We start from the raw sequence: 24,887 nt of genomic DNA, 5'->3' as shown, positions 1-24,887 counted from the left end.
TGCTTGTACCCCAGGATGCAGGCCGAAGATGCACACGGAGGCCAGGCCAGACTTTTCTGTCATTTATTTTCAATAAATAAGCAGCTCAGCTCAATCGGTCGCCTTGTCCCTGCAAGCCCCATGGGGTTGGGGGTGGGGGTAGTTTACAAGGGCAAAAGGAAAGGAAGAGGGGAAGAAGGGAAGGGGACATTGTGTCTATAAACAGAAAAATTGGGGGGAGTCAAGGGAACATGGGGTTGTGCCACAGCTCTGGCTGAAGATGCATCACTATGGGGGCGGGGGAGGGGCGAAGGGCTGGTTACTTCCTTCTTTCATCTTCGGGATCTGGAAGGAGAAGGGAAGCGTGAAGGGATCTGGAAGGTGAAGTAGGTGGCAGGTGGCGGGACACAGGAGGAGACAGGAAGTGTCCCTCCCAGGTTTCCTGTCCTGTCCCCTGCCATACTCACCTGGAGGGCCCCTGGGCCGGCCGCGCACTCACCTGGGCCCCCAGCTCCCACTCCTCCCAACCCCTGCAGCCCCAGCGGCAGACAGCTCAGCGCAGCCAGCGCAGCGCAGCGCAGCCCAGCAGACACTGGGGTGCCTATGGCGGGCAGTGCCGAGCCAGGGGGGGCAGTGGCCCCCGCCTGGAAGCGCGGCAGTGGCGGAGGAAGCAGTGGCTCCAGGCGGAGCCATGAGCGCGGGTGGAGTTGCGAGCGCAAGTGACCCTAGGTGCAGAGGGGAGACAGAATGGGGGGGCGGCGCAGCAGCAAGAGGGGGCGCGATACCTGTGACACGGTCAAAGAGACGGAAGAGGGGAAACGGGTTATCCTACGGCCAGAGAGGACAGAAGACAGCCGTTACGGAGGGGAGAGAGGTAGGCCTGGGGGCCAGGAGGGCTGAGGCGTGGTAGGGGACCGAGGAGAAGGACCGTACCAGGTGCAGAGGGGTGGACAAAAGAGAGGGACACCGGTCCCAGGGGACCGAGAACACACCCACCTGAAAAGGAAGGGGGGCCGGCGCCTTCGCAGCGCGGGGCAGGGCTTTTCTAGGGCAGGGTTGGTGGGGCTCCGAGGAGGGGAGCCGCTTACCCTCCAGATAGTTCCTGGCAACGAACTTGAGGAGTTCATCCAGACCGATGACGGGAAGGGAGATCTTCAGGACCATGAGCCACTGGCTTACGTCCAGGGCCCGGAGCTTGAAGATCATCTGGGGGGCAGGAAGAGGCGATGAGCGGAGTACCCCTCTGCGGAGGGGCGGGCAGAGGCTCCCCTTGACCACACCACCCTGCTCCCACTCCCTGCTCACCGGCAGGGGGTCGACGTAGAGGATGAGGAAATGGAGGGACATGGAAAGGCAGATGGAGCCCATCAGCCAGATGTTCACCCAGGGGGGCATCCGCACGAGGGACTGGTTCTCAGACAGGCTGCAGCGGGACGCCAGGCAGAGGGTGGGGACAGTAGAAGTAGTGGTGAGGAGAGGCCGGAAGATGAAGCAGCTGCCTCGGGAACGGGGTGGAGGGGCAGGGAGGGTGGCCCACCTGTTGAGGGCGTTGCACATCTCGATGGTGACCAGCACGGACAAAGCCATAGTCATGGGCTCGGGGGCCTCGAAGACCTCACAGTCCAGACCCTCGAAGTCGGAGTTTTCCTCGTTGCACTGCATGAAGTGAGTCTGCGGGGGAGAGGGAAGAACTGGGAATCCCAAGGAAGCCTCCATGCCACCCATGGGTGCCCTCCCCCTTCTCCCTCCACCCTACCAGCTGGCTGTAGGTGACATGAGGCCCATCCTCCGCATACAGGAACCACCAGGCAGCGGCCCCCACAGTGGCTGCACCCACATAGCCTGAGGTAGAAGGAAGATGGGAGTGGGGGAGTGGGGGGTGTGAAGGGACCACAGATAGGAACAGTGGTTGAGGAAGAGGGTTCAATGGGGTGGCTTCCCCAGGGGAGCTGATGTCCCAAAGAGAGGCTTAGTTCTGAGGGTTGGGGAGGGTTGTGGGGCCCCATCCTGCTCACCCCCAATTGCCAAGTAGCGGAAGAAGAGCCAGCCACTGATCAGGGGCTCCTTGGGACTCCGGGGGGGCCGGTCCATGATGTCCAGGTCTGGTGGGTTGAAACCCAGGGCTGTGGCCGGGAGCCCGTCAGTCACCAAGTTCACCCACAGCAGCTGCACAGGGATCAGGGCCTCGGGCAGCCCCAAGGCGGCCGTCAGGAAGATGCTGCCAGGAGGAGGTGGTCACACATTCGTCCTGCCTCCCAGCCCCGTGGTCCTCCCACCCAGCCCTAGCTCCTCCCAGATGCCCACCCACCCATGCACTGCTCACCAGACCACCTCGCCCACGTTGGAGGAGATGAGGTAGCGGATGAACTGCTTCATGTTGTTGTAGATGGCGCGGCCTTCCTCCACGGCGGCCACGATGGTGGAGAAGTTGTCGTCGGCCAGCACCATCTCAGAGGCAGTCTTGGCCACGGCAGTGCCAGAACCCATGGCAATGCCAATCTCGGCCTTCTTCAGGGCAGGGGCATCGTTGACACCATCGCCTGTCTGAGGGAAGGAGCGGGGCCGTTTTCACAGCCCTCCTTGAGCTGTCTCGGGGTGTCTGAACCACCCGCTGCCTCCTGTGCCTCTCGCCGGGGCGCAGGCTTGCCCCACCCGCTCTGGTCTCCCAGGTCCCAGAGGCAAGAAGAGCACCGCCCCTCCCGATGCCCCCCGGCCGTGTGGGCCGCCCTGCCGCCTCACCATAGCTGTGATCTCATCGAAGGACTGCAGATACTCCACGATCTTGGACTTATGGGAGGGCTCGACACGGGCAAAGCAGCAGGCGCGACGGCAGGCGTCCCGCTGCTCGGCCAGGGGCAGGTCATCAAACTCCCGGCCAGTGTAGGCTCGGTCTGTCACCTCCTCGTTCTCGCCAAAGATGCCAATTCGCCGGCAGATGGCGATGGCTGTGCCCTTGTTGTCCCCGGTGATCATGATCACTCTGATGCCGGCATCACGGCACAGCTGAATGGAGCCCGTGACCTCCTTGCGGGGTGGGTCCAGCATGCCCACCACACCAACGAAGGTCAGGTCGGCCTGGTAGACAGCAGAGAGCCACAGCTTCAGGGAGGAACTGGGGAATGGGCCAGGAACACCCGGGGGAGACGGGGAGCATGGTGAGTGAGCAGGGGCAGAGCTGACCCACCGCCTAGAACTCCCGCCTCAGTAGGACCTTGGATGTCGAGGAGAGTTCCTTATTCACACGTGTACTGGCAGGCCCACTACAGGGACAGATGTTGTCTTTCATAGAACTTGAGCAGGAAGTTATGGGGGTGGTTTCTGCTTTGAGCAGGTCCCCTCACTTCCTGTCCAGTCTTGCACAAGCCCGTGTACCTGAAGGGTTACAGTCGCCCCTGCTAAGGTGAAGGGAGTACTCTGACGCTACGCAGACTCTGTCCGCTACAAGGTGCGGAGCTTATGCCAGAATCAGAATGCCAGCTGCTTTTCGCATCCAGAGAACCTCCCCAAAGAAGACGGCTAAACCTGACGGCGACCTTAGTGTCACAGCTGACCTCTGCTTTGGGCAGGTGCAGAAAGGCCCAGGGGCCACACACAGCAGCACCGGGCTAGCTGAGCCCCTGGTTCCCTCTCTGACGTCCTGTCATTCTAGGGCCCGGGACAAGGTGGCCGAGGAGGGCGAGGAACAGCGCTGGGACACAGGAGGCTGGTCTGCCCACCTCGTACTCCATGAACCTGGCAGAGTCATCCAGGATCAGCTCCTCTCGCTTGGGAGGGGTGTCTCGGGTGGCCAGGGCCAGGCAGCGCAGGGTGTCCCGGCCAGTGCCCCACTCCTTGATCACAGACAGGATCTTCTCCTTCGCTGGCCCTGTCATGGGCACCCTGGTGGTACCCACTCGCACGTAGTTACAGCGGTCGATGACGCCCTCAGGGGCACCCTAGGAGAACAGAACGTTCAGAGACCATGGCCTGGCTTGTGGGAAACATAGAGACGGGTTCAGCATTAGGAAGAGGGGCACATTCTGATTTCTGACCTTGACAAACATTTTGTTGCCCACAGCAGCCCGGGAGGATTTGGCCGGAGAGCAGTAGACAGACATGGACTTCCTGTCACGGGAGAACTCCAGAGTGAACTCCTTCTTCATTAGCTGGCGGATCACCTGGGAGACACAGGGGCAGGCGGGGGAGGAGGGGCCGGACATGAGCCGGGAAGAGAACCACGACACTGAGCTAACAGGGGAAAGGCCCAGAGCCCTTACAACATAGTAAAAAAAGATCTCGGGGGCAGGGCAGACCCCAAGCTGAGTCCGAGACTAAGCTCACTCGGGTGCCTATAGGGGCAGGGGAGTGAGCCCCAAGGCTACCACCCTACACAACAGAATGGGAGGGCCCAGCGTGCGCTAGCGCGAAGATGTCCTCCAGTCTGAGCCCAGGGGACGGGGTGCGCCTGCGCGACGGCTACCGAGCATGGCAACGCGCTAGGTGACTGGGTTTCTTCTGCTTTGATCAACTTAAATTTAAATAGCCACCTGTGTGCTTCTAGAGACGTGTGCTGTGGGCAGAATGGCGCCTGGCAGGGGCACCCCGCCCTCCACAAAAGTGCATGAGTCTCTGGTCATGATTACTTCTCCACAAAATAAAATACCAATACTAAAAGTGAGTGGAGGTCTACATTATTCGCTTTAATATTTCTAAATAAATTCTCCGGATACTCATTTTTGTTGTATCAAAAAAAAAAAAAAAAAGCAACGATATGGGCATCTTGCATATACCAAAAATAAAAAAGTGAGCAGGGTGGGGAGCTCTGCACCCCAGGAGCGTGTGGCCGCTCAGTAGCGTTCACAGCGAGATCACAGAGTGAGGGGAGAGCTGCGCAGTTTGTGGGCACAAGGGGAGTAGAAGAACACGCAGCCAGCTGTTCCCAAGCTGCAAATCAGATTTGAGATCTGACAAAACAAGTCACTGCTCTCAAAGGGTAACAGTTGGCATGGAGTCTGCCCCGCTGAGGGGTCACTGGAGGTCTGTGTCCAATTCTGACTGTTCCAGGTAGGGACTCAGCAGGAAGAAGCGACTTAAGTTCATCACAGGGGTTGCAGTCAGGCGGCCAAAAGAGCAGTGCAACGCGCTGTAGCTCCCACCCAGAGTCAGCTAGGAAGAAACAAGCTGGGGGAGGGGCAGCTGCCCTGCTGGTTGGGGTCTAGCTTGTGGTACAAGGCCGTGTCCAGGAGGCCTCTGCCTTCTGGGGCCCCTGGGGTGATCCTGACTCACCGAGTTGCAGGCATTGGCCCTCTCCACCTTCGAGAGGCTTCTCACGTCAGTGTTGAATACGTTCATCTTCTCCACCAGCGTGGTGAGTGCGGTTTCGGTGGCCTCACCCACCTTCTCATAGACACCCTTGGCCTGAGAGGGCAGAGGAGGAAGAGGAAGTAAGTGACCTGGGCTCCTCACCCCTGGCTCCCACCTCACAGACCCACTTTCCCCCCAGAAGTGGGAGAGAACAAGCCACTCCCCACTGCCTGCAGGGAAGGACTTAGACTGGGGACCCTTCCCAGGACCCCTTCTCGCAGCCTGTGGAGGCCAGAATGCTGAGCAGGTGGAAGGCAGAGGGCTGCTTTAGGAGCGGAGGGGTTACCTCGTTGAAGTCCAAGGAGGAGTCATTGCAGAGGGCACAGATGGTAGCCAGCTCCACCAGCCCATCGTACTGCCCTGCCCGGACTGGCTTATCATTCTTCAAGCTGGTGGCCGTGGTGGGAATGGCGATGGTGGGGAGGGGGGGAAAGAAGGGAAAGAGACAGGCAGAGAAGAATAGGGGGTGAGATGCAGAGAGAGGATGGAGAAAACAGCAAGGGGCAGTTGGGAGAGGGCAACTGACTAGGAGATGATGTGGGAGAGAGAGCTAGGTGGGGGAAGGAAGAGGAGAAAGCACATAAAACTAGAGGGTGGCCATGGTGAAGAGGTGGGGGGTTGGGGGGGCACGAGATACTGGGGGAAAGACTTCAGGAGGGACTTACACCTCTCCTTCTGGGGCGTAAGTGGAACCAGTGATAGAGAACTCGTTCAGGACACAGGAATCGCCGTCCACCCGGTCGATGATAAACATCTGCAGGGAGAGGGGCGCCACAGCTGTCTGTGCTCCCAGAGCGCCTGCTCACAGTGGCGGGCGGGCACCCACCCCGCAGGGCTCTGGAAGACGAACGGAGCTTCCCACCCTGCCCCTCACCTGGCCGTTTCCCCGTTTGCCTCCCCTCCTCTCCCATTACTCGCTTGTCACCCTTCTCTGCGTTGTGTTAGTGGCCTTAAAAAGTCACTGCAGGGGCCGCCAGAGGCCCCCTTGATCAGTTAATAAAACAAGGCATGAACAGTGTGGTACGATGGGGCCTGCGGCAGCCAGTCTGTCCCTCAGCACAGGGCCCAGTGACAGCTCCAGCTGCGTGTGGCCAGACTTTCCAGTTTAGCAGGAAGAGCTAGAAGTTCAGGTTATTTTCCTATGAAGTCTCTTGACTTTCAAATGCAGGCATGGATTCATGTTTGTGAAACAGGCCAAGAAGGGCTGCAGGAGCCCTGGTCTGGCCTTGAAGCCTGTGCTTTAGCGGATGCCTTGCTCTGAGGGAAGCAGCCCTGCAGTGTGGCAGGGACTGTTCCCAGACAAACAGCTCTGGGGTCAAGTAAGTTTAGGCAGCTCTGGGTTAAACAAAGCATAAACTGCCCTCTTTACAACCAGTCTTCTCTGAGGTTTTCTAATGCCAACAGGTATGTGGGGTCTCCCCAAGGGACTAGGATACAACTTTCTCACGCTGACCTGGCCACTGAGCCCCCATTTCTCGGAACACCAACTTATATTTCACACTGCTCTGCAGAACTCTGCTTAGGGCAAGGGTTCTCTGCCTGGAGGCCCCCTCCCCAGGAGGTCGCAATCTTAGATGGCAAAAAAAACCTCTTTATTTACTTTTTAACTGATATTTAGCACTTTCTTCCAATTATGAATGCAGACAAGGGCCACATTAGTATAAGCAAAACTTGTGACTTCTACACCACTATAATCACAGGCATCTTCTCATCACTCGGCAATGTTGCAGGTCTTTCAAAAATACCATTTACACTCATTGATACCTCAATATTACTGGAGTTTGTAGGCCTACCACCAGAACCTGCTATTTAGTGTGCTGCAAAAAATAAAAAAAAGTATAGGTAGTGCCAAAGGCAAACTTTGTTTTTAAAAGATTTTGGGGGTAGGGTCTCCTGCGTGGCCTAGGTTCTCAAGGCGCTGCCACACCACTGAGAAGGCCTAAATTTGATTCCCCAGCCAGGGAGCTGACCCATATGGTACAACGGACCTCTCTGTCTCACTCACTGCTCCCCTCAGCAGTGTACTTCAGTGCATCTGCCTGTCCCGCTCCCTACTCTGCCTCTGGTGAATCCTCTCAATCCTCTCACCCCCTACACCTCTGGCCTGTGCCTCAGTTCTCACATACAATTAAAAACCAAAAATCTTAAAAAAAAAAAAAAAAAAGGTTTGGGGCTGTATTTCAATCTTTAGTTTCATCTATAACCTGATGATTTTTTTTTTTTAAACAGAAGCCTATGTATTTTGTACAGAAAAGATGAGGACACATGCTTTAGAACATGCTGTTCTAGATAGATCAGCAGGACAAGGCTCCCCAGGTCCACCAAGGGGGGGCAATCTGGGGGGTCAACCTGGGGGGCAGCTGGAGGCACAGGCGCTATGCCAGACAGAGATTTGAGTTTGAAGCTCAAATCTGCTACTTCTGTATGCTGTGTACTGAGTCTCCCTTGGTCTCAGCTTCCTCCTCTAAAAAATGGGGTTAACGAGACCACCCCCAAACAGGGCTATTGTGCAGAACTAGAGGCAACTGCACAGGGGGTATCTGGCACACAGACCATGGCCAGAGGCTGCTGCATGCCCCTCACTGGAATCCCTTTCACAGTTGGCAGGAGGCCTTCCCTCTGTCTCTGGGCATTTCCCGGGCCCAAATGAGAAGCTGTCAGTGATAAAGGGGCAACCCTATCTTGGGAGGGCGCTTCTGACCCCAAGGCCGTCTTCTGACCTTGCAGACAGACATCTGGTTGGTGGTGAGGGTGCCTGTCTTGTCAGAGCAGATGACAGAGGTGCAGCCCAGGGTCTCCACAGAGGGCAGACTCCTCACAATCGCATTTTTCTTGGCCATGCGGCGTGTGCCCAAGGCCAGGCAGGTGGTAATGACAGCAGGAAGGCCTGGGGGGAGGCAGGAAAGGGTAAGGGAGTGACGATGGGGGAGGGAGGTTGCCAAATCCATCAGGGATTTGGAATGGGGTCCTTGCAGATGAGATACCTTCTGGGATGGCAGCAACAGCCAGGGCCACGGCAATCTTAAAATAGTAGATGGCACCTCGGAACCAGGAGCCCCCATGGACGGGATCATTGAAGTGGCCAATGTTGATGAGCCAGACGGCCACGCAGATGAGGGAGATGACCTTGGAAAGCTGCTCCCCAAACTCATCCAGCTTTTGCTGCAGAGGGGTCTTGTCTTGCTCTGTGGCGGCCATCTGGTCACGGATCTTTCCAATCTCAGTGCTCACGCCAGTGGTGGCAACAATGCCCACGGCCTTGCCGGCTGCGATGTTGGTGCCCTGGGAGGGTGAAAGAGGCCAGCAATCAGGCAGGCAGTGACACCCACCAGCAGGTTCCTCTTGCCCCTTGCCACCTAGTGTCTCCCGGACCAGGCCTCTGGCTGGAGCACACAAGAGCTGGCCTTGGAAGGCTCACCGAGAAGAGCATGTTCTTCTTGTCCTGGTTGACAGCTCGGGGGTCAGGAACAGGGTCAGTGTGCTTGATAACAGATACAGACTCGCCTGTGGAGAAGGAGCTCTCAGATGACATCACTTCCCACTTCTAACCCCCTCCCAGCTTGGCAAGACAGAACCCTGAGGAACAAGTAACCATCCTGGTTGAGTTCTGGAAGAAGTCACCACAGGCAAATGGGAAATTCACTGCACTTAAAGAGACTTGACCCAAGACCCAGCTGGACTATGACTTTGGGCCACTTAACCTCTGTCCGCTCCTCCATAAAATGGGGACAATATATACCGTTCAGAACAAGGACGGGTGGCAGTCAAAGCAGCTGCCTAGAGCGAAAGAGCAGCAGTGCATGCTGGGGGAGGCCCTGCCCTGGGCACCTTGTATCCCTCACACAATGGCAGAGCTCAGGCAATCATCCTGGGCCAGCCCAGCCTTGCCTCCTTGGGCCCACGGCTCTTCACCATCTCCCAGCTACATTTTTAAGTGCATCCAAACCACCAGTCAGAATCTAGTCTCTCACATGGCGACTTTTGAGGAGACAAAGCAGCCAAGCTATTTTGCTGAACATCCTTGTGAAGGGGGGTTAAGGACCATCTGAAGGATGGGCACAAACCTTTCGCTTTCTCCCATGTCCCCATGTTTCAGGCTTGTGACAGGGAAGCTGAGCTGAGCAAAGCTGGCATCAGGGCAGGGAGGGGGCCTGACTACTGGGGGTACTCACTCTTGTGTCCACCTGGAATGTCATCCCTGTCTGTCTACCCAGCTCCTCCCTCATCAAATGTGCATCTCACTCACCCTCCCCACCCCCATGCATCCTCCCACCCAGGCACCAGACCTGTCAGGATGGACTGGTCAACCCGGAGGGTGGTGGACTTGATAGAAAGGATTCGGATATCTGCAGGGACTTTGTCCCCCACTGTGGAAAGAGGAGAGAGGAGTGATGTCAGTTGAGAAGGGAGTTTTCTTCCTTAGCACAACCAGTCTTTATGAGTGCTTCGCCTCCTCTTTCAGTCTCAGGAGCTCACCAGGCCAGAGTCAGGCCCTGGGCTCCCTTCATGTTGCTAGAAAGAACTCAAGAGAACAGGGAAACTTGGAGAGACACAGAGTTGGGGGAAGAGAATGAAGTGGAACACTGGGAAGGTGAGGAGAAAATATGGGAATTGAGAAAATCAGTGTCAAACAAGATAGAAGGTGCAGCAAGAAGCAGGAGAGTGTGGGAGAGGAAGAGGCAGGAAGAGAAGAGGCCGAGCTGCACATCAGAAACCCACTATCCTGGATGGAAGCCGTGTGAGTGCGTTGGGGGGCCAGGCAGAAGAGAAGGGGCAGTCTGCAGGAAGCAAGATTTTGGGCCCAGGGGTGTCACTATGACCCCACCTGGGAGAGCTGAGTAAGAAGATGAGGAGACTGGGACAAGCACAGATGGGAGCAGGGCAGGATAGGAATCTGCCCTGGGGATGGCCTGTGGGTGCCCAGCATACTGAGGGATCTTGGAGGTGGAGCACAGCCACCCCGGGCCTCGGCCACATCTAGCTGGCCCATGGATGGTACTAGAGACAGGGTTCCGCCACCTTCCTTCCCGTTTCTAAGGTTCTTCCTCCTGTGCCAAAGGAAGCTGACCAAGAGGGAGGCGGCCAGCAACGCAGCCAGGCGGTGCACCCTGACACCCAAGCCGAAGCGGTATTTATAGACATTCGTGGCACTGACTCCATACGGTCACGGTAGCAGGCCGGCACTGTGATGGCCACAGGGGGCTTCAGCCCCTGCACCAGCCCCTCCCTGAGCCTCCCGTGGTGGGGACATGGGTGCCTGGCTGAGGGAAGCAGGACCGGAAAGAGACATTCCCCTGCGCCCGGGGTCTGGAGCTGTGGCACGGCCTGTGCAGGGCAAATGAGAAAACCGCTGAAGGGGCAGAATCCTAGTCATCTCAGCCGCCACCCCCACCCCTCCCAGGCATTAAGTGTCCCTCACAGAGAGGCGGGGCCCTCCTTGAACTCCCCTCCTCCCAAGTCCCGTGCTCTCCTCTGGGGCCTGAGTTTCCCTTACATGGCTGGGGGCTTGAGCCTTCAGCCTCCTCCTCCCTTCTATCCTCGCTCTTTCCCCTTTGAGAGGCCTCAAGGACACAAAGGTCAAGACTTCAAGCTGACCAAGCTTGGGGGTGGTGGAAGGAGAGGGAAGCCAGGCCTCGGGAGGGGGTGGAGATGGGGCCATTGGCAGGGACGGGCTTCCACCTGTTGCTTGCAAGTGCTGGGTGAGAAGAGGGGGAGCAAGGGGTCTGTCTGCAGCTTCAGGGACAGGACTGGCTGTTCCTGCTACGACTCTGACTGGGAGGGGGTGCTGTGGCCAGAGTGCCCTGGGGTGACCTCCTGAGGAGTCTGGGAAGGAAAGGCAGAGACTCCACCATCCTGGCTACCTCTTGGACACCAAGATCAGGGCCCACCAGCCTCCACCCCCAAAAGACATATCTTGGCCTCAAAACCTGGACCCTTTCACATCACTCACCAGCCACCTCCACGATGTCCCCAGGGACAATGTCCCGAGCCTTGATCCTCTGCACTGACTTGCGGTCAGCGCGGTAGACCTTCCCCATCTCTGGTTCATACTCCTTCAAAGCCTCAATGGCGTTCTCTGCATTACGTTCCTGGGAGGACAAGGTAGAGGAGGGTCAGCAGAGGGAGGAAGGCCATGGAATGGGGAGGGACTTGTCGGGGAGGGCAGGAGAAGGAGTAGAGATGGAGGAGCAGGGTCTAGAGTCCCAGGGGGGAAATGGCTACCAGAGAGGAGGCAGGCAGCGCAGTCCTGGGGAAGACAACCTCCACTGAGGGCAGGGATCTCTGGGTGGGGAAACTATTACAGCGGAAACAGTTAAGGAGGCTGGGGAGAGAGAGAAGAAAGGGGAGTCAAGGAAAATCAGAAAGCTAGGGACAGGAGGAGTCAGGGGTGGTAAGAGAAGGATCACAGCGGCAGCCACTGAAGGCCAATCAGGCGAGGTGCAGAGCCGGGTTCCATGCCCCCTGCTTGTTCATGTTACCACGCCGCCGTGGGACAGGGTTATCTTCATTTTATGAATGAGAAAACTGAGGCTCCGAGAGGAGCTTTTCTGACAGTGGGAACAAAGGTCTCCCACCACTTTCTAACATGCTGTCCCTTTTCCAAACTGGGCAATAGGACTAAGGAACCAGGCAAGTGCAGGGGAAGTGACAGAGGAGAGGGAGAGGGAGGCTGGTCTCACGCTCAGCACTGGGACGAGGTGGAGTAAGGCAGGGACCGAGCTGACCTGCCAAACTCCCACGATGGCGTTGGCAATTAGGATCAACAGGATGACAAAGGGTTCAACAAAGGCAGTGATGGTCTCTTCACCTTCCTCAAACCAGGCCAGCACCTGGGCAGCAGGAGGAGGGAGGATAACAGGTAAGAGGCCCCCTGGGGCAAAGAAGGAAGTGGCAGAGAGAGCAAGAGCAGGTGTGAAAGGAACAGGGCACCATGGGGGTTCCACAGCCCCTTCAGAGAGGCTCTACACACTCCAAGTGCTGCCATTACTCCACGGGAACAGGGAACAGGGAACAGGCGGGCATAGCCCAGGAGTTAATCAGGAACACTTTCAGGTTTTCCTGACCGAGCCAGGGAACACCCGGCCAACTGTCCCCATGGCACATCCATTTTGTGGGAGCCAGAATTCGATAGGAAAAAGCCTGTGGTCCCCACAGGCACTGGCCCACCCAGAGCCCTCCCTGACAGCTCAGGGCCCGGAAGCTCCAATTTCATGAGGGAGAGCAGGAGAGGGGGGATAGTGTTACGGGGCCTCCTGTACACACCCCACCCCAGCTGTTGCCACTGCCAGGCAACAGCCAAGGCAAATGTCAAGGAGCAAATCTGAGAAGGGAGGAGTGAGGCCCTGCCAGTTAGTACTGGGGGGCCAGCTGGAGGCTTTTTTGCCTCCCGTCCCCTTGGAGAAGCACTAAAGCGCTAAGGAAGCACCCCAAAATGCCCCTAGTCAGGGGAGGTGGCCGGCCCTGGAGGAAGGGGTGGGGGCAGCCCTGCGGCCTTGCGGGGCCCTGGGGAAGGAGGAAAGTGGGCAGGGAGTGGGTGAGACGGGAGACCCCACAGGGCCAGCCCCCAATGGGGGTGGGGCGGGGCGAGGCGCGGGCCTGGGAGCACTGGGCCCTGCGGTTGGGAGTCACCTCACACCAGCTGCTCTTTCCCGCCTCCAGGAGAGTCTCTGCCTGGACCAATCAGTGTCCGGAGGGTGGGGCCAGGGGGCCGGGAGGCTTGGGGATTGGCTGGGCGGCCCAGTGCCCCAGGGCATGCTGGGAATAGTGGTGCCCAGGAGCAGCAGCCCTGGCTGAGCCCTCAAAGCCCTTGAAGTTGCGGGGGAGGCTTAGCTTCAGTGTTTTGGCTGAGAACGCCCTTAAAGCTTAAAATAAAACCTGCTGTAGGGTGTGGGGGAGGGCAGAGAAGGATGCAGTTCAGCAGCCCCCTACCTCCCCAAGTTCTGGTCTGTTGTACAGGATTTTGGGGCTAGAGAACTGGAGGAATCCGAGACCCCCCAGCCCCTAGCAGCCTCTCCAGATCCCCCCAAACTACACCCCCAGCCAGTCCCAGGGATGCCTTCCCCGCACTTACAAAGGAAATGCAGGCGGCCAAGAGAAGGATCCGCACCAGGAGGTCTTCAAACTGCTCTACCACCAACTCCCACAGGGACTTGCCTGGGAGAAGAGGCAAGCAGAGGGTCCCCTAGGATTAAGGTCTAGAGGCTGGACGTCTGGGACTTCAGGTGCAAGCGGGGTCCAGAGGCTGAGAGTGCCCTGAATTCCAGCCTGAGGCAGGAATGGGGTGATAAGCACCATACTAACAGAAGGGTGGAGGGAGCTTGCCAGGAGTCAAAAACAGGCTTCCAGAGGGAAGGGCAGTTGTTCAAGGGCTGGATAACTCAACAGGAAAGTGCCTGGAAACTTCTGCCCGGTCAGTTCTAACCTGTGGGGAGGGCCGTCTGTCCTGGGAGTCACTAGGGGTAAGGCAGGTGGGGTACAGAGGAGATGGGGTCATTCATGAGAACCCAGGGGTTCCAGTTACTTACCTTCCTCAGCCGGGAGCTCTACCCAGGGAAAAAGAAGAAAAGGACATTTTCATTGGGGGTTCACTCTAATCCGATCCCCCCACCACAGGACTTCATGGCTAAGGTAAGGCTACCAGGCCGCCAAAATGGCACCGGAGGTTCACCAAGGTCATCCCATAATACCTCCCCAAACTCTTGAGTCTCAGGGTCCATTTTCCCTCCCCCTCTCCCCCCCACCCCAATCTGTACCATGACCCAGCTCTTCCCTAGGGGCCCCTGGAGGGAGTGCTGCTGTGTTCGTCTGCGTGTGTGCTACAGTGCTGAGGGGCCCTGCCAGTCTCCTCCAAGGGACACTCACCATTGGGGCCGTATTTCTCCAGATGCCGCTTAACTTGGTCCGGGGTGAGGCCTGTAGTCTCGCTCACCCCAAAATGGGCCAAACATTCCTCTGTGGTCTTGGAGTGTGCGGCCTCCATGGTGCTCCCTTCCCGGGGGCCAGGGGGCGGTGTGTTCCTTCTAGGGGGTTCTCACACGTGGGGGGCCTTCCTCAGTGTGTCCACCTGCCTGTTTGTCTGTGTTTCTTCCTTTTCTCTCCTAGCCCCCCAGGTTTGTCTTCCCTCCACGAGCTCTGACCCCCGTCCCACTTGCAGCAGCCGGCCACCCCCCTAACCCCCAGCAGGTCCTTATGAGGGAGTAGGGGAGGCCAGGCTCCCCCCTCCCCCAGGTCAGGGATTGGCTGGCTGAGACTCTAGCAGGAGGGGTCAGGAGAGAGATATTTCTGCTGACAGAGGGGGAACAGTGGGGCTGCAGCCTGAGATGTCACTCACGAGGGAAGCTAAGGTGGCTGCAGCCCCAGGAAAGGGGGGCAGGGAGGGAGATGCTGCTTTTGGTCTTGGCTGTGACTCCTCCCCCAACTGCCTCGACTTCCTTGTTACTGACTTTCCTAGGCTGTTCTTTCCTGAGTTGACTCCTCTCAGACCTTCCACGTTCACTCCCCTGGCACCTCTTCCCAGTTCACCCAACCTGACCCCGTTTCTATTGCCACAGTTCTCCATCCTCCTCACCTATTTTACAGAAAAGGTAGCAGAGATACTCCAACTTTTAGGGGCTCAAAGAGGGGGAGAACATCCTTGAGGGCCAGAGGAAGTGGCTCTACAGGGACAAGGGGAAGTAGGGAGAGAGAGGGTCAAAGGGACAGGGCAGAAGATGGTAACTCTACCCTTGGGAGGGGTTGCCACAGCCATCAACAAGGGATTTAGTGTCCAGGCCCTGGTGATCAAAGCCAGGACTGCCTGTCTCTCCCTAAACTCCCCCCCCCCCCCATCATCACTCTGAGCCTCTGGGAACATGGCCTTCAGGCCCCCCCATCCCTGACAGGGAATCCCCCCTCCCCCCAAGAAAATGGGATACCCAGGCAGCTGGGTAACCCAAGAGGCTACAGAATGTGCTGATGGCAGAGAGGGCTGTCTCAGGATGGGGGTGGGGTCGCCCCAAATCATGTATTGAGGGTCACCTCACCCCACACTGTGCCCTTTAGCCCAGCGTTTACAGGTGTGTGGCTCACGATGCAGTCTGGTTCCGGAGTGTCTGTACTCGAGGGTACTGAGGTATGCAGCCGTGTGCTCAGACCCACGGGAGACAGCAGAAGGGCGGCGGAAGAGGAGGCTGGGGAAGCTGGATAAGGCAGAGGCAGCAGCCCGAAGGAATGGGCTCGGGCAGGTCTAGAGGAAAGGACCCAACAGAGCAGGGAGAGCAGTGGGGGTGCTGGGGGGGCTAGAAGGTCTGAGGTGTGGTGGGAAAAGGGGTCACAGGGAGGTGGGTGTTGGAGGCGCCAGGGCTGGGTGCAAAGCCACAAGTTGTTGCTGAGCGGCTGGCCTTGGTGTCAGCTTCCTCAGAGAAGCAGCTGCTCTGAGCCCCCCACCCCCCACCCCCACCCCTGCTTGGGGATGAGGACCTTTTGGTTCCTATCAGGGCAGCTGCTGGAGGAGCAGACAGAAGGTAGGACGGGGTGTGGGGAGGGGAGACGAGGAGGACAGAGAGCTTCATTGAGAATCCTGGGAAAGGCCAGTGAGGGGAAGCATGTCGTGACCCTGTCCTCCACTCCTAAATCCACCTGGGCCTCAGTTTCCTGAGGAGGCCGCGGACCGCTGAAAGGGTCATGGAGGTTGCTTGTTTTTCTGGTGCTCTAGTTCCTAAATAGACAAGAGACACAGAAGACGGCAGGCAAAGGAAAGGGAAATGCCACTTTTGGGGAGTGGGTAGGTCAACAGGGGTGGGTGCACTTAAGGATTTAACCCCCCCTTTACTCATCCTTTCTAGGCCTGGGCTTGGGGGAAGGGCAGCCTCCTGGGTGAGTTAAGGACACGGTGCTCCTTCCCTCTCTCTTCCCCCCTTTACATGGTTCCCAAACCCCTCCCCTGAAGTAGAATCCTGCTCTGACCCAGAAGGGGGGGGCTCTGACAATGGGGTGTGTCGGGTCATATCAACAGGGACCTCCACCTGGCCTAGCACCCACCTTCTCAGACCAGAGCCAGGCTCAGCGTGGCTGAGCTTTTGTGGTAAGCTTTTGGGGGCTGGCTGGCTTCTCCCCACTACCACCACCTGGAGGAGTGACAGGGGCACTGTCTTAGAGGAACAGGAATGCCCAAACATGGAGGAGACTGGACAGTGCACAGCTTCAAGGAAGTGAGAGCATGAGACCCAGGAAAGGAGGCAGGCTTAGGCCCCTGCCACCAGCAGGGCCCTTTAAGGTTATTCATCTCTACCTCCCCCACCTTCCCAGAGGGGAAACTGAAGTCAGAGAGGGAAAGGCAGCGCCAAAGACTGCAAGAGGATCACCACTGAGGATGAAGACTGCCTGATGAAGCCGCCTCCCAACTACCCCCACCCAGGGTCTCTAAGCTCAGCCCAGAGCCTGAGGCTTCTTCCCTGAGGGCTTCATGGGAACAGCTGCGTCCTGAAGGACACAGATGCAGGGCCTGGCCAATCCCTGACCAATTTCAAACTTCAGTTCAACTGCCCATTGAGAAAGACTTAGGAGTCTCTTAGGTGTCTGTAGCCAAGACATGCAAATCTTGGGGGCAGGAGTATCCCTGTACCCTTCCCCCACCCATCTTCAGAAGGTAAATCCCTGCAAGCTGGCAGGTTTCAGGGGAGGGGCCAGGTCTTGAAGTACCAGGTGCTGCCAGAGGAGGGAATCAGGTCCTGCTAACTGGGGGTGGGGGGGCAGGTAAGGAGGGACACAGGATGCCATGGCCCTTACTGTCCTCTCACTTTGAGGATGCAGCACCCAGATACCCAAACAATGCCTCCCTTTTCAAAGTCAACTTTATCCCCAGAGGCCAAGATTTCCAGAGTTTCCAGGGGCCAAGATTTAGGGGAGACCCAGGGATCACATAAAACAGGGAGGGCCTACAGGCTCCCCCCACTCTCCCTCAGCCTGGGTGGCCTGTGAGCCCAGCTGTCTCCTGTCCATCTCCCAATAGGACGCAAAGCCCAGAATAGCAAGGTCATACGCACGGGTAGGGCCTCCTGGAAGTGGGGGCAGAAGTGGGGGGCACACTGCCTGGGAAGGAAAGCAAAAGGCAGGGTGGTAAAGAGGCAGAGCTGAAGGAGGTGAGGTGGGAGAGGGCCAAGTAACACAAGAAGGGTCCTTCTGCACCCTGTCCCTCCTAGCTGGTACCCACCACCCAGAGCTAGAAAGTCCAGGGGTGCCCTCTGTTGGAGAGCAAAGTCACAGTTCTGTTCAGAGGGCAGAGTCTGGGTTTAGTGGGGGACGAGGAGGAGGGGAGTAGTGCTGTAAACTTGAATGCCAATGGGGCCAGAGGTCACGCGAGTTAAGGAGGTGGGCGGAAAAGAGGCACCGTGAAAGGTGAACTCCCAGAGGCTGGGTCTTCTGATTTCAAGAGAAGCTGGTAATCTGTGAAACTCCAGTGGCGACATCATCCAGGCCAAACCAATCACGCCGGCAGCTCCAAGCTAGATGTGACTCCCATTTCACAGATGTGCCCCATGCAGCATCTGCACTGAGACGGGGAATGCTACACCTTTGCCGTCCATCCTGCAGCTCTGCAGCTTGACCCCGGGAGCTGTCCGCCTGCCCTGGGCCCTCGCAGCCAGACTGTGGCTGCACTTCCTCTCCCCACGGGCCCCGCAGCCACTGCCCACCGCCCGTGGCCTCGCTGCTGCTTTTCCCTAGGGTGGGAAGCCTTCCCTGACAGAGCCAGAGCAGGAAAAGCCCCTGAAGCCTGGCCACCCTGCCGTCCACCGTCCTGTCCCACTAAGGGCATTGGTGGTGGACCCTGAGAAGAGTTGTTTGGCTCTGCATTCACGGCTGGACCAACGCAGCAGCCTGTGAGGGGCAGGGGGCTGGAGGCGCAAGGCTGGTGCGCGACAGGGACTCGACCTGACCCTGCTTCCCAACCTGTGGCTCTGACGCCGACCACACTGTGTGGGCTGCTTTCCTGACCCACCTGGCCCAGCCCCCACTGCAAACACTGGCCACAGCCATCACGATGGAACTGAGATAAACCCTTTTATTTATTTATGCTTCTCCATTTTGTTTAAAACAACAACAACAACCACCTTAATATAACTGACAGCCCTTCCCCCACACCCTTCCTTGGGCTGGGGGGGTGTTAATAGGGAAATGGCCCCCAGGGGTGGGGTTGACCATAGAGCCCCTAAGGGAGGTCATGGAACCGAATCCCCTGCCCAGGGGACAGGGCACCTGTAGTGTATGAACTGGGGAGCTAACAGGGCTCTTAAACCTTTTCTTGTACCATCATACATGCCCTTGGCCTTCAAGGGTCAGGAAGCATGTGGGGAGGGATTCCTACCGCTCCTCTGTGTCGTGGCCCAGCCCCAGTCTCTCCAACTGACGGCTGGGGAGCAAGAAGAGCGGAGAAAGGGTGGGAGAGGGTGCCTCACACAAAGGAGTACTGGTTATTAATGGCTCTGGGATGGCCCCCTTCTTCTCCATCGCCCCCTAGTGGCAGCTGCTGGAGCTGCACCATCAGGGTCACCCCAGGATCCCCACTAGATCCAGCAACTCCCTGGGCCTCCGTGCCAGGTGCTATGGCCTCTTCCAATTCAACCATGGGGACCAGCTCAACCACGGGGACCAGCTCTTCCTGGACCCCTCCACTGCCCGCTTTCTCTTTCTCTTGCCTCTCTTTGGCTGCTGCGGCTGCTGCTGCCGCCACTTCTGGCGCCCCCGACGCCTCTTCTGCCCCAGGTTGTGGGGGGTCTGTCCATGAAGGGGGTTCAGGGGGCTGGGGTAGGTCATGGGAGGTGTTCGGTTCTAGACAGGAATGGTAAGAAGACAGACTGATTGTGGAGGGCGGCAAGCTCCTGCAGCGTCCTTCCCTTCGCTCAGCCCCCCAGGAGCCGTGTGCTATCTCCCCCACACCCCATCTCCTGACAACCCCCCATCCATGGAAGATGGATCATGGGCGGTGGTGAGAGGAGGACCACACTTACACACAGTCACTCGCTCCGAAGGGCATGAGGGTGGAGGAGGCATCGGGGTAGCATCGATCTCCCTCGCACACCCCTGCATGGCTCCCGGCCTGCTCCCGGCCTGGGGGGGAGGGGCAATGTGGGGACAGATGGGACGTTGGGGTGGGGAAAAGGGAGAGATCAGACAGGGACATCAGACATCAGGGGAGGGAGGGGGATCAGCCCAGTGTCCCCAAGAAGGGCAGGCCATCAGCAAGGATGTGAAGAAGGGCAGAGACAAGGCCGGGAGGATGGGTCTAGGAGACAGACGGATGATGGACAGAGGAGCTGGATGGAATGGGATGCGCCCGCCCACCTCTCCACTGCCTCGCTGCTCCGGCAGGAGCCCCATCTGCCTACGAACTCTCATGTGCTACTTCCCTCTAAACCCCAACACGCCGGGGCCTTCTCCACCCTGCTCCCCCTAACAAAACTCTCCTCCTCACAGCCCCCCACCCCATCTTTCTGGCACACACACCTCCTCACTTCTTGGGTGCACGGGCACCTCCTCCCCTGCAGACCTGCTCTGCTCACCCTGCTGTCGCTGGGAGGATACGACATAGCTGACAAGGACAACGTCACTGGGGCCTCCAGACTCCAGCGGGATGGGGTGCACCCGGAAATGCTCGAGCATATCGAAAATGGACTGGAACCACAGGTGCTGGACCCGGCACTGACCTTCTTCATTCAGCGACAAACGCAGGTGCTGAGGGCAGGAGGAGCCAGGTGAAGCGGGAGCCTAAGCCCCTGCCAGTACAGAATGCTTCTCCCGCCAGCAAGGTGCCCCCGCGCCACCTGCAAGCTCACTACATGGAACAGAGCCTTGCACTCGGCCACTCACCTTAGCCTTGCCCTGGAAGTTGAAAGTGAGGACATACTCGCCCCGCCTTGTCTCACTCTGCCGTACCAGGAAAACACCATGGGAGCCGGTGCCTCCCGCCAGTACTAGCTGGGCGGCCTTGAGTCGAGAGAGCATCCCGTGGAACCAAGGATACCCTGAGAGGGGCTGGTCCCCCTCACCTCCCTCTGACTCCCCCTGGAACGGGAATGACCCTTCAGGAAGGAGAGAGGGAGGGAAACCGGGGTCAGGGAAGCCTCCCCCATCCTGGGAGATGAAAAGCCTTGCTCCCCCCCACCCCCCACCCCAGGCAGGTGCTTCAGGAGGCCAAGATAGCTTCAGGGCGGCAGGCAGCGGGCCTGGAGGCTGACACACACTCACACCTCTGGTACCTGTGGCTGTCTCCGGAGTGTCCAGGGGTGGGTAAGGGGCTGAGAGGGGATGAACCGCCCCTGCTGGGGGTCCCTCTTCAATAGGCATTCGGGGGGGCAATTCTGGGGGAAGTAGTTCCATTGAATCAAAATGGGAGGCGGCAATGGAGGCAGAACTGGGGGAGATGGATGCCGAGGGGCGGTCTGAGAGGCCCCCATAAGCTCCTAGAAAAAAAAAAATGGGAGAGGGCTGAGTTGAGAATTCCAGAATTCTGCCTGGGCCCACGTCACCACCAGTCAACGGCTCCATGTGCAGTGTTGGCCAGTCAGCTGGCTGAGGTGCGGGGTCCCTCTTTAGGCAGTGACCCCTGGCGGCTTTACTGGTTTCCTGCACTGTGAGGGCACTGTAGTCACTGCAGCACTGTCTTCGCCTCAAGCGCACTGGTGCCTTTTCTGAATCACGAGCTGAACTTACAGGGTAGAATCCCTCATTGTTATTTTACAAATAGGCCCTTTTCCTGTCTATAGCACAAAGCCAGCCCTCCACTCCGAGATGCCAAAGACACTGCTAGTAATCCCAACTTAACCGACTTGACCTTTAGTCAGCCTGTATTCATGTATACTGCGTTAGCCCAATGATCCCATATGATTTTTCTGAACCTCCCAGGCTCTCCCCATCACACGTCTCAGTTCTTGACAGCTACTCGTGCGAACCGCGCTCTGTTCTCGCATCGCCCTCTCTAGCCTGACTCCCCCCAGGCACCTCCTGCTCTGAGCCCCCAAGGCCTCTGTGTCTGAGTTCCACTTTCCACAGCAGCAATGTCTTATCAGCTCAGCCACGTGAACCCACGGAGTGCAGGGAATTCATGTCGGGCATCTCTGTGCTCCCTACCCTGCCCAACACAGGGCCAGGCGTGTGCAAGCGTGTTCCCGAGTGCGGGTTGACTGGCAGTCCGGGCCTACAAGTACATCACACATGGTCAGTGCTCAGAGCTAGGTACAAGCAAGCCAGAGAGCAGCCATCAGTGACTCTCAGATGACCCACCACAGTCATTTCCACCCCCAACCCCCACAAGATCTTAGCTGCCTGAGAAGGGAGGGGGCTGGAACTGGTGCCTTGCTAGGTTTACTCTAGCTCTCAGATTCTCTATCTCATCTGTTCACTCACTGAACACAGCCTGTGTGCTAGGCTCTGTGAAGCCGAGCCAGAGGAACAGGAAGAAGAGGTGTAGCGGAGCCCAGTAAAGGTGAGTTGGGAGTTTATGTGGTGAGCAGGACATGCGTGAGTTTAGTCAGCTGAGAAATACTGGCACAAATGCAGGCAGATGCAGTTTAAGGACAAAGCAAAGACATCTACAAAGTGGTCTGGAAGCTTGGAGAGGATAACCATTATGTCTAGCCAGAGTGTTGCCCTATACAAGACTTAAGGGAAAGCGGGTCAGGCTGGGCACAGAAAGGTGGACTGGAGTTTGCTGGGGACGCGTGATGATATGGCGGTGGTGTGGATGGTGCTCACTGGCTTCCCAAGTTCAGGAATAAAAGATAAACATTTGGGGGATGGAAGTGGAAGTAGGCAGCTGAGGAGCAGGACTGGGCCGCTTGGGAATGGCGTCTGGAGAGAGGGCCTAGGCCTCCAAGGCTGTGCGTGTATGAAGGCTCCACCCTTACCCTGCGACAGGCGGTCATTGCTCTCGCTGGGGCCCAGCAGCAGATCCTGGCTGGGCAGACTCTCTGAGTGATTGAGGCAAGGAGGCTCCAGGTTGTCTGTGGTCTCCCTCGTAAGGAATGAGGTCCCAGGGGCCAGAGGGAGGGTCATGGGACGAGGACTGGTAGCAGGGCAGGGTCTGCAGAACAGAAAAATGGTGCTGGGAGGCAAGCCACCAGGTGAGAGGCACAAAGCTGCTCCCCATCCCCACCCCGGCTCCTCTCAGAGGCAGAAGCCAAGCTCCTCACCCTGGGCTCAGGCATTCTTGGATGTCAGACACCCAGGCCTTCACATGTAGTGCGTCAGCCGTCTCCAGGATGTATTCTGAAGGGCCTTCCACCTACGGAGCAAGAGGACGCTCAGAGGCCACTTCTGGCCCCGAGACCTTGATCCTCCCCAACAACCAGAGCGTCCTCCTGCTCTCCTTTCCTCCCAGAAAAGCTGTGCCCCTCACGGACACACTCTCGAGCACCTGACAAAAACGCCTCCTCCCACCGCTGTCCCTTGTTATGACTGCTAACAGCTCTCCCCACCACGAGTGCTCCAAGAGGGCAGGGAGCCCAGGGCTCCTACCTTAACCACAAATGTGTTCTCTCGGTCAGGCATCTCCAGGGCCGTGGCCGTCCGCACGTCAGTGATAGTGGAGCAGGGGATGCTAAGTCGTGGCCGGGACGCCTAGGTTGGGAGGGAACAGGTGCAGGTGTTTGGTGCACAGAAAGCACCTTTCCCTTCCCTCCAGACTCTTCCCTTCTACACCCTAGACAAAAGTAAATGGCTATTTTTCAGTCCTTGCCACGGCTACTAACCCAAAGCCAGGACACAAAGCCCTGTGCATGGGCAGGCGAGTCCTGATGGCCTGCAGGGCCCTGCTACCACTCTGGGGGTTCAATCACTTGCTCCCCACCCTCTCCCCTCCCCTGGGCCTCACCTTGGGTGGTACAAAGAACTCCAGGTGATGGCCTGCAGGGCCCTGCTACCACTCTGGGGGTTCAATCACTTGCTCCCTACCCTCTCCCCTCCCCTGGGCCTCACCTTGGGTGGTACAAAGAACTCCAGGCGACTTCCTCCTCCTTCTCCTTCACTCCGAAGCAGTAAGCGACACTTCTGCCACTGAGGCTGCCCTCCTCCCCCTGAGGTAGGCCCGGCTGCCCCTCCCCCCCGGCCCACTCCAGCTGGGTCAGGGGCTGCCTCTTCAGCCCCCATGAAACTCAGCAGCTCTTCCCTCTGCACCATCCCTGCTGCATCCTTCAAGGTCCCCCCTCCCCGACTGAGTCTCAGCCTCTCAAAACGGTGAGTCCATCTGTCCCCAGGGGAGGGTCCATCACTAACCAGTCCCCTGCCAATGGTCCCAGCCCCACCAGAGGAGTTGGAGTTGCTGTTTCCACCTAAGACTGGGGGGCCTGTTGAGGTCTCTAGGGGCACAGCAGGGGAGGGAGGGTCAACAGCCCCCCGCCACTGCAGGATGCCACGGACTGAACCACGGACGGAGCGACCCACTGAACGGAGGGAGAAGCGTTTCTTTAGCTTCGGCTTCGAGGAGGTCGTAGAAGAGGAAGAGACCGAGGAAGGGAGGGTGCTGGCCAGGTCCTCAGATGATCGAGAAGGGCCTAGCACAGCCAGGGGCCCACCCACCCTGCAGCTCTCAAGGGACAGGTCATGTGGCGGGATCTCCACACCAGGACTCAGGGGAGCCAGGATGGGTGGCGAGAGGGAGCCAGAGGCCCGGGCCACCTCAGCTTCAAAGTGCTGCAGGAAGAGCTCAGCAAAACGGCGGGAAAAGGCAGCCTCAGCACCTGCATACTGGGGGTGGGAGGCCAGGTAGAGGCGGAATCGGCGGGCAAAGTCCAGGGCAGCAGCCCGGGCATGGGACTCACAGAATTCCCGCCAACTAGGAGGAGGGGGCGGTGGCAAGGGGGGAGGGGAAGGGGAGGCCCCATCCTCTGGGGAAGGGGCACCATTCATGATGGTCCCCAGGAGGTGGAGAGGGGGAGCCTGTGGGGAGGGGCAGCAAAGAGGGAAGCGGCCAGAAGACACGGGGTGAGCGGCAGCAGCTGCAGAAGGAAGAGAGGCACATATACAGGGTCACTGCTGAGGTGGGCCTGGGGGCTGAGCCCCACCCCGAGCCAGACTCCCTACTCTGCTCTAGGCTCCTCAGAGAGCCCAGGGAAGGGCACCAAAGTATCCACACCGCAGGTCCCCACACACCCGTCAAGCAGCGCCCCATGTCTAGCCCGCACTATCCTGCTGCTTCCCAGCCCACTTTCCCTGGCAGCGGTTCTAGGAGCACAAATGTGGAGCACCCTCCTCTAAAAGGGAGTCTCTCGCTGCACCTCACTTCTGTACAATGAATCCTCTGACCTTACATGCTTTCTGTGCTGCTCTTAACCTTTCCAAATGAGAACTTAGTAGCCTCTGTAACAGATGAGACTGAAGCTCAGCAAACTTTCAGAACTCCAAGTCTACTGTTTTTCCTACTGCACAGTCCTTGTCTCCAGGGAATGGCTGGACCACCATCAGTCACGGCCCCTCATTGCCCGGCTTAGGGAGGCCTTAGGGGAGCTTGGCCTGCAGAGCTGACAGATCCTACCTCATTCATCTAGCAGGCCAGATCTGAGAAAGGAGGTTACTCATTAAGGAGGATGGATGGA

General features: G+C 58.1%; 2 protein-coding genes across 5 annotated transcripts in view; both read right to left on the bottom strand.

Moving 5' to 3' along the window:
- Nucleotides 1-43: 43 nt before the first annotated feature.
- Nucleotides 44-15,066, bottom strand: ATP2A1 (ATPase, Ca++ transporting, cardiac muscle, fast twitch 1). Its single transcript, XM_004692043.2, has 23 exons — nucleotides 14,185-15,066; nucleotides 13,848-13,865; nucleotides 13,394-13,476; nucleotides 12,048-12,152; nucleotides 11,273-11,411; nucleotides 9,609-9,689; nucleotides 8,741-8,826; nucleotides 8,307-8,604; nucleotides 8,043-8,209; nucleotides 5,988-6,076; nucleotides 5,609-5,711; nucleotides 5,245-5,376; nucleotides 4,011-4,136; nucleotides 3,696-3,914; nucleotides 2,719-3,054; nucleotides 2,303-2,523; nucleotides 1,995-2,197; nucleotides 1,736-1,821; nucleotides 1,517-1,650; nucleotides 1,285-1,402; nucleotides 1,068-1,185; nucleotides 765-807; nucleotides 44-324 (listed from the first exon to the last, which is right to left on the bottom strand). Exons 1-22 carry the CDS (start codon nucleotides 14,300-14,302, stop codon nucleotides 803-805), a joined length of 2,985 nt encoding a protein of 994 aa, XP_004692100.1. The 5' UTR covers nucleotides 14,303-15,066; the 3' UTR covers nucleotides 44-324; nucleotides 765-802.
- Nucleotides 15,067-18,335: 3,269 nt separating this feature from the next.
- The window catches only part of SH2B1 (SH2B adaptor protein 1), an 8,225-nt gene continuing 1,673 nt past the window's right edge, over nucleotides 18,336-24,887 (bottom strand). Inside the window, exons 2-10 of one of the 4 annotated variants that reach the window (XM_004692040.1) lie at nucleotides 23,272-24,290; nucleotides 22,813-22,914; nucleotides 22,488-22,579; nucleotides 22,203-22,378; nucleotides 20,556-20,759; nucleotides 20,167-20,378; nucleotides 19,860-20,031; nucleotides 19,308-19,407; nucleotides 18,336-19,128 (exon numbers count right to left, since the gene is read on the bottom strand). In XM_004692040.1, the coding sequence (XP_004692097.1) occupies nucleotides 19,110-19,128; nucleotides 19,308-19,407; nucleotides 19,860-20,031; nucleotides 20,167-20,378; nucleotides 20,556-20,759; nucleotides 22,203-22,378; nucleotides 22,488-22,579; nucleotides 22,813-22,914; nucleotides 23,272-24,290 (2,096 nt within the window). In that variant the 3' untranslated portion in view covers nucleotides 18,336-19,109. Of the gene's footprint in view, nucleotides 19,129-19,307; nucleotides 19,408-19,803; nucleotides 20,032-20,166; nucleotides 20,379-20,555; nucleotides 20,760-22,202; nucleotides 22,379-22,487; nucleotides 22,580-22,812; nucleotides 22,915-23,271; nucleotides 24,291-24,887 lie in introns of all 4 variants that reach the window. The other 3 variants (XM_012731971.1, XM_004692039.1, XM_012731970.1) reach the window with 3 other exon arrangements.

Source organism: Condylura cristata, unplaced genomic scaffold (assembly GCF_000260355.1).
Source record: "Condylura cristata isolate star-nosed mole 26May11 unplaced genomic scaffold, ConCri1.0 scaffold00032, whole genome shotgun sequence".
NCBI lineage: Eukaryota > Metazoa > Chordata > Mammalia > Eulipotyphla > Talpidae > Condylura > Condylura cristata.
This window is presented reverse-complemented; position numbering and strand designations above follow the sequence as displayed.